Source organism: Giraffa tippelskirchi, chromosome 10, assembly GCF_054371585.1.
Source record: "Giraffa tippelskirchi isolate mGirTip1 chromosome 10, T2T-mGirTip1v1.2.pri, whole genome shotgun sequence".
Taxonomy (NCBI): domain Eukaryota; kingdom Metazoa; phylum Chordata; class Mammalia; order Artiodactyla; family Giraffidae; genus Giraffa; species Giraffa tippelskirchi.
The window spans coordinates 57,853,811-57,861,612 of NC_137284.1; the positions used below are offsets into that span (position 1 = coordinate 57,853,811).

Sequence of the window (7,802 nt, forward strand, 5' to 3'; positions counted from 1 at the left end):
CTGGTTTTCTTAAAGCAGTGATTAAATTTGCTAATAGTAATAATTTAACATATTCAGACATCACCAGTTTATTCACTGAAATACTGTGAGTTTTAGATTACTGAACTAGTACTTGAATTTGAATTACTTTTTCTGTTACCCTAACAAATTTCATCCCTGGAAACAACACTGATAGCACTAACCAGTATCTCTGTAATGACATGATACTCATGTCTCTGGGTTATGGTGACCATATTATTCCTTCAAAACCAGGGAGAATTACTGTTTAAAATCCCCCTACTGTTTAAAATCCCCTTGGTTTTTAAACAGTAGATCCTTCCTAAATCCTTGTTGAGTAAGTGGAGCTCAGATGTTCATATCTATCAATTGCATGTCAATGTTGTCTTATACAGATCTCTGTGTATGTCCCTAAGGTGAAATTTAATCTCGCCAAAGCATTTGATTCTGATTAGTGTTTCAGTTATCTAACTATTCAGTCAGCAAATTCACAGTAACCAAATTATCACAAATATTAGCTGCTCTAAAAAAAAAAATGGTTAGGTGAAATATAGCAAAAAGTCAATGGAAATAAAGAGAAGTGAATTTTTAAAAAGATCAAAGAATTGCTCATCCTATGACAAGATTAAGTTCTGTAAATGTAGAGACTTTTTCAACTTGTTCACTGATGTATCCCCAACTTCTAGTAGTGTCTGGCAAATACTGGGCCCTTGATAAATATTTGGTGAATGGACAGATTGCTGATAAAACATGTTATTTTATCCACTGTGTATACTTAGTTCAGAACATAAAATGGGATTCATTTGTGGAGTGCAGAAGCTCCAATATAGGTTCATACTTAAGTCTGATTCTGGCAAAAGCTCCAGGATTTGGAATTACTAACTGTAAAACACAAATAAATTTATATCCCAGACAGTGACTGTCTGATCAAGCCTGGGCCTGGGAAACATCAAGCCACAGGTAAGTAAGAATTTCAAGTCATTATCCCTGTGCATGCCGGCAGTCCCAGAGCCAGCAATAACAAGACAGCTTTTCAGGCAAATCCATCAAATATCTCAAACTTTTGAAAAACTAATGTGTTTATTATGCTTCTTCAAGCTTTGAGGCTTAACTATTGGTGGGAAGGGCCTATAATTATGATCAATTACTTGTGACTTGAAGGCATTTATACAGGCACCTATCTGCCCTTTTAAGAAACCTGTAAAGAACCAGCGCCATAGGACTGTAAAATGGATCCTCTGGGGCAACAATAAATCACAGGTTTGGGGGCCCAACTCTTGACAACTCGCCCTTAGAAGGAAAGAATTTGTCACCTGTCCTTAATTTCCTAATCCTGCCTGAAGAATCACACCATCATCTAAAATGTGAATTCCTAATCAAGCTCAGCAAGTCATGGGGACCAGTAATTGCTCCCAGGCAGAAGCAGAAGAGAAGAAACAGGAAGGAAACAAATGGAATGGAGATCTGCAGCTTGTGAAGATGACATCATCGATCATTTTCTCAAGTGTCATTGAACTTCATGGCATCTGACTGATGGTCTTTTCTGACAAACTACAGGCTCATTAGATTTCGAGTAGCTTCGTGGTTCCGGAGCTTGTAATGTCTGGGCTTGAGTATGATTCGTCCTACAGGAAAGGACAGATGAACTAACGCCTTACTGGGAACTTTTACCGAGGCAAGCCCCTTGTCCATCCCTCCCCACCCCCCCACCCCACCATCAATCTTCTTGAACACAAATAATACTTGGACATCTGAACCACTCTTAAATTTACAAACTGTTCACATATACACTATCCCAGTTGCTCCTCACGATTCTTAAGAGGTAGATGTCACCTTCACTCCTTAACGTGTGAAACAGTTTTAGAAAATGATGCCTTTGTCTTCGACATAGCAGTACAATCTCGACTTAACAATGCAATCTCCTAAAATTTCTCAGTACAGAATCCAAGACATGGCTTGGTTAGAAATATGTAAAGACACACCAACCTCGAGAGGATAAATCAAGAGAATAAGTCGGATTACCGGCACAAGGGCAAAAACAACTTCCCTCTGTTATGAGAGTAAATTGTGCTTTGGGGAAAGGACGGTGTTACACAAGGGTGCCTTTGTAATACCTCTATGATTGGAAGGACATGATTTTATTTATATACATGATAATCATCCTTAACTGGACACTATCCATAGGTAACAGACAAAATAAAACAAGAATTTTGCACTTACAATTCTAGCAGTGGAATTCACCCTTTGGGAAGTGACTGGGTGACTCCCCTAGGGAGATAACTAAGTTACAGGGGACAAATGTTACCCTTCGCTTTCCTCTCCAATATCACAAAGACGACCCCAAAGGGTTTCTGTTGTTTTTCAACAACAAAAAAATACACAGAAGGTTACCTACTGCTTTTATATATAATATCATCTTCCTAAATCACTGATTCTTTCAGTCCCTCTCTTCTCTATTGGCTAAAACAGACGTATATTGGGATGCTAGCTTTACAGCCATTTACTACCTCATTTATGCAGTTATGATTCTTTGCTGCCTTCTAGCCTGAGTCCTGACTGGCAGGAACAAAGCACCATACAAGTCATCCAGCCTGGGATAAGAGGAGACAAGTTGAAACCTCCCAGGAAGACTCTGTAGACACATGGGCTCCATGAGTCTATAGAGGGCTTGGTATTTCAAAGGTCAGTCTTGGGTCTCTCCACTTTGGTGACTAATGTTAAATTGTTTGACTTTTCACAAAAATATTTAGCTATGCTTATTTACATAATCTCATCCACAGCACACATACAGTAGTAGATATGTATCTGTTGAACAGAGCCCCTCGAGGAATGAGGAGACAAGAAGAAAACCTCAAGATCTCCTTTCTCCCACTTATTATAAGTTGAGAAAGGTAAAATCACACCCTAACTTGTAGAAGTTTCCGGGCATTCCTTTTCAGCTTAAAACTATGCACCTCTGTTTAAAAAAGAAAAGGATGACACACCACACAATGTGAAACACACAATGGGGAAATTCCAGGATCACTAAGAAAACACCATTATCCAAAGTCACACACACTTTGGTTTAATACTGGTTCCCACACAAGAGACACTGTCAAAACTGCTGCCTACCCACCCACCAGCACAGGCCACCCAGGAAAATCCTGGGCAGGACGTTTAGAATCTAAATATTCCATAACCTGGACTGACTGTTTGAAGAAGGAGCCTAAGGACTATGCCCTCTTAGACACACAAAATAATACAAACAGGTAACATATTTGGAAGACATTTTTAAAATGACACAAACTTGGTGTCGGCACAGAAGTCCTTAGACCATCAGGAATCCTTATCACTGTGCAATGTTAGCGAAAAGAAACTGTAGATGTAATTGACAAAATTATTCTCAAGTGTTTCTGCACTTTAAAACCTCATTTATACTAGGCTCTGGCAAAAGACTTTTCTTCCTACTAATCATCACCATACCCTGTTACCTCTCATTCATTCTCTCAAAAACTCCCCCAATGGCCAAGGAAACTACGCGGGGAGCTGGGGGGCTGGGCGCCCGTCTCAGGTTGCCTTGCTCTGTCCCCTAAAAGACACCCATCATTCCGGACCCCTTTCAGGACGAAGCAGGAGAAAAATACTTAGAACTGGCACAGCGGCGGGGAAGGCTGCGCAGGTCATATTTTCTGACTGGTCTTTTTGCTCGCTGTCTGGCAAGGTCACCAGCTCTGGCTCGTGGCTCTGTCGACAAAACTCACTCTCACTCCGTAAGGTCGACGGATGGCGCCATGCCTCCCCCGCCACCCACCCCCCCGCCCCGTCCCGTCCCTCACGCCCAGCATCTTCGTGGAGCCGAGGATCCCAGGCCCTCTCCCAGCGCACGGCCCCCGACGGCACAGGCGCCGATCCACCGCTCACCTGACCACGTTGGGGTGCTCGAAGGTCTCCAGGTGCCTCAGCACCGCCACCTCGCGGATGGTGGAGAGCGGCATGCCCTCCTCGCCAGTCTGCACTCGCACGCGCTTCAGCGCCACGAAACGGCCTCCGTTCTTCAGGTCCCGGGCCTTGAACACCTTCCCGTAGGCGCCCTCCCCGATCTCCGCCACGCACTCATACTGCTGGTCGGCACGGCTCAGGCCGTCCTTCTCCATGCCGCCCGGACGCCGCCCGGCGCGGTGCCGCTGGGGAGGGCGGGGGGCGCGCTCGGCTCGCTGGTAGCCGCCGCTCGCCTCCTCCCGGACTCCCCGGCCGGCTCCCTTGCGCCCCGGAGCTCGGTCTCGCTCTCTCTCACCCCCCGCCGACTACTGCGCTCTGGCGCTCGGACTCTCGCGGCCGCCGGGGCTGGATGGAGCGACCTCCCCGCGGGCGGGCGCAACCCTGGTGCCGCCGCTGCTAAACTCCGCCTGCTGAGTCGCCGAGAAGCGAGCCGATCCCTCCTCTTCCCTCCCCGAAGCGCAGTCCTCTGCAGACACCGAGGCGATTACATAGTCTCAGTCTCAGCCCAAGCGCGTCTCAGTCCACGGTCATTCCACCTAGAAGAGGAGACGGGAGGACAAGAAGAAAGTGTAATCAGACATCCCAGGCGCCTTCTCCGGGGTTCCTACAGGGACCCCTCCTCCTCCTTTACGCAGCCCCCATCGCTACCCTCTGCTAGCTCCTGCCCTCTCCCAGGCCGCTTAATCCTTCCTGGTTCCTCCGAGAAAAACGAAGTTACTTTTCTTTTCCTGCAGAGCTGGAGCCGTCTTCGCGCGGAGAGGTTGCAGGGGCCCCTCGGGGATGAGCGCGGGGCGCGGGACGCAGTGGAACGAGAGGGGGCGTGCCAAGCAGCCCAGAGTGTGCCGGGAGCGCGGGGGAGGGGAGGCGCCGGGCACGTCAATGTCACGGCTTAATATTTCCCTGTATTATTGTGCTGCGCTGCTACCCTCCCTGCCTGCCGGGCCTGGACGTCAGGGGACAGGGGCTCCATGGGTGCCGTGGGGGCTTTCTGGGGTCGTGCGCAGCCTGGTGTGGAGAGACCTCGCGTCCGTCCGAGTGCGGCCGCAGAATGTGGGTGGGGGCTCCCAGGACCTTTGTAACCCGATGCTGGGAGTGTGCGAGAAGGGGTGGTCAGACATCTGCTCGGAAATTGCTTCCTTTCTTTCTACTTTCAGTTTTTCTACGAGGAGACATTTAAAAACGACACACAAATGGTCTTTTTAGGGTAAAAGAGTCTGGGTTGGAAACGGAATCCTTCCTCTGACTTGGGAAGACCTCCCTGGTGGAAACCCATCAGATCCGAGAGGGCGGGAGCTCCCGCTACTCGGGAGCGGGTGAGCGATGCCTTCCCCGGCGGTGTGGCGGGGCGGGGCGGGGCGGGGGGGCGGGTGAACTCGCCTACCGAACCCTAAAACTGGGATAAAGAGGTGCTCACCGCCCTTCAGCTTGTCGTCTCCTTGGAGAACAACTTCAGAAGCAAGGCGGCATAATCGTGACTCGCCTTAAATTTTTCAACCGATTGCAACCTGAGCAAAACTCAGCCTCCCCTTAAAAATGGTGAGGTGTATGGGGGAGTAAAGGCTGAGCCTCCAGGGGAAAGCGAAAAGGGGTTGCGCCCTCGGGGCCAGGACTCGCGAACCTTTCCCCACTCCCAGGGTCGTTCCCAAAGTAGGTAGCAGAGGTGGTTGCTCCACTCCCCTTTCAGCTTAAGGTCGGGTCCGAACAGCAGCCGGTGGTCCCCGGAGCCCCCCCACACACACACACACAACAAAGCGGGGAAGGGGGGGGCGCACTCCCCCCCACACACACACAGCAAAGCGGGGAAGGGGGGGGTCGCACTCTTCTTTCCCATTCAAGCTGCAATCCAGGACCCAGGGGACCTCCGCTCCACCAACGCTGTGGCCTCCGCCGGACATTCGCCGCTTCGACTGCGTGTCCGAAATTCCCGGAGCTCCTCGGAATTACCTGCCCCGCAACCTCTGGCTCGCTCGCCTTCCGCCAGGAATTAAAGATACAGACTGCGCGACCCCCACGGTCTGCGGGCGGAGGGGACCGCAGAGAGCACCGGGCCCCTCACACTCTCTCCATTCAAAATTCTTCTTAAAAGGTGAAGGCCAGTCCTGGGGGAGCCGAGGAACGAGCCCCCCGAGCCGAAGAACCAGCGGTGGGAGCCAGGCCCAGGGCCACACAGGTAGCGAAGGAGCCGCGGCGAGCGGCGCCGCCCGCCCCCTCCCGCGGGCCCCTTCTCCGCCCCAGTCCTGCCCGCCGCCCGGCGGCGAAGGAAGCGGCGAGGACGTCCCACCCCCGCAGGGAGCTGCGCCCGCCGCCCCCGCCGGGCCCCGCGCCGCCCGCCCCGGCTCTCCCCCCCTCGCTCCCTGGACTGTCGGCTCCGGCGGAGAGAAACGGGAGCAGCGGTGCCTTCCCCCCCGCCCCGTCCACTTTTTTTGTTGTTGTTGTTGCTTTCCCACGCTGGCTGAATGTGACTTGACCCCATTTCAAAAAAGTTTGACAGAGTGCTTCAACATTTCCGCATTCCTCCGAGACTACAAAGGCTGCAGCCGCCTCCTTCTGCTTTCTGTCTCTGCTCTCTGTCTTCACACTCAATGAAATCCTTCATGTGCCTCTCCCGAAGCCTGCCAAGCACCGCAAGGGTCGCCACCAGCGCGGCGACCAGAGGCCGCCCCGGGGACCGCGACTCCCGCGTGTGCGCACACGCAGATGCGCCCACGTGCATACTGACGGGCGCGGGGCTCGGGCCCGGAGGTGTTCACCCCGGGGGCGTGCGTTTTAACGTCGATGTTTTAAATGAGAAAAGTAAACTGGGAAACTAAAGCAAGCGTCCATCCTTGCGGGGGACTCCCAGCCCGGGCACTGGTCGCCGGCAGCACTCCTCTCTTAAGTGCAGAACACGCCCGCAGGGGCTGCCAGCAAGAAGTCTGTGTTAACATTTATCTCTCGGTGGGGAAGGTGGAACTCACACCCACACCTCGGCGAGACAGAGGGGGAGCTTCCGTGGGGAAATAAATACAAGGCACCGAAACACATTCTCCCGCGTGAGGTCCCCAGAAGCAGTGCATTTTTAAACCCTGAATGTACACTGCTCGGTGAGTTTCCCAGTGGAGCCTGAGTTCAGTTTGAAAAACTGGATAAGAAGTGTTTGTGTGGGTGTTTGTGCGTAAGGCTATGTGGGAGCAGGCACAGGAGCTCGACGTTGGGGGGAGTCCCTCGTGTGGGATGTTCTCCTCTAGTCAGATTAGGAGAAACTCCTGTAGCTCCCCCCAAACTGGCCCCTGTAACTACCCCGCCTCGGATCGTAAGGGGTTAACCAGAGCCGATTCCGAGAACCTACCGCGTCCCCCCCGCCCCAGTCACCCCCACCCACCCTCGCCTCCGACCCCTGCCAAGCCCCCAAGTCTTCCCCGAGGACCCCGCCCCCCCGCACCCTGCCGCCCACCCACCGGAGCGCACAGCGCCTCACCTGAGGGGCCCGGCCGCGGCGGGCCTCGCGAGGGGGCTGCGGGGATCGGTCGACCTTCGCACGTGTCCGCCGCGGCGCGGAGCAGGTAACCCGGCTCGAGGAAGGAGTTAGCAGCGCTCGCTCTGGCGAGGGGGTGGGCACTGCGGCGGAGGGCGGAGGGACGGCGGAGGGCGCCGCCCGCGCGGCGCGCTGGGGGCAGACGGGGGCCGCGGGGCTCCGGCCGGGGCTCGGGGCCCGAGCCGGGGAGGCGGCGGTGGGGGCGGGGTTGGGGGTCCCTGGAGGCCGACGGCCCGCGACCCTCCCGGCGGCGGGGTGGGGGGCTCGCCGCTCAGTGGCAAGCGAGTGTGCAAATTAAAGCCTTCCGGAGAGA

At 53.3% G+C, this 7,802-nt stretch overlaps 1 protein-coding gene across 13 annotated transcripts in view; it reads right to left on the reverse strand.

Annotated features, from left to right (window-relative positions):
* The window catches only part of CDK6 (cyclin dependent kinase 6), a 246,964-nt gene extending 239,408 nt beyond the window's left edge, over window positions 1-7,556 (reverse strand). For 4 of the 13 annotated variants that reach the window (XM_081531461.1, XM_081531458.1, XM_081531463.1 and 1 more), the window contains exons 1-2: window positions 7,433-7,556; window positions 3,898-4,511 (exon numbers count right to left, since the gene is read on the reverse strand). In XM_081531461.1, coding sequence (XP_081387587.1) covers window positions 3,898-4,130 — 233 coding nt within the window. In that variant the 5' untranslated portion in view covers window positions 4,131-4,511; window positions 7,433-7,556. Of the gene's footprint in view, window positions 1-3,897; window positions 4,512-4,623; window positions 6,209-7,432 lie in introns of those variants that run through there. The other 9 variants (XM_081531462.1, XM_081531459.1, XM_081531464.1 and 6 more) reach the window with 4 other exon arrangements.
* Window positions 7,557-7,802: the final 246 nt, after the last annotated feature.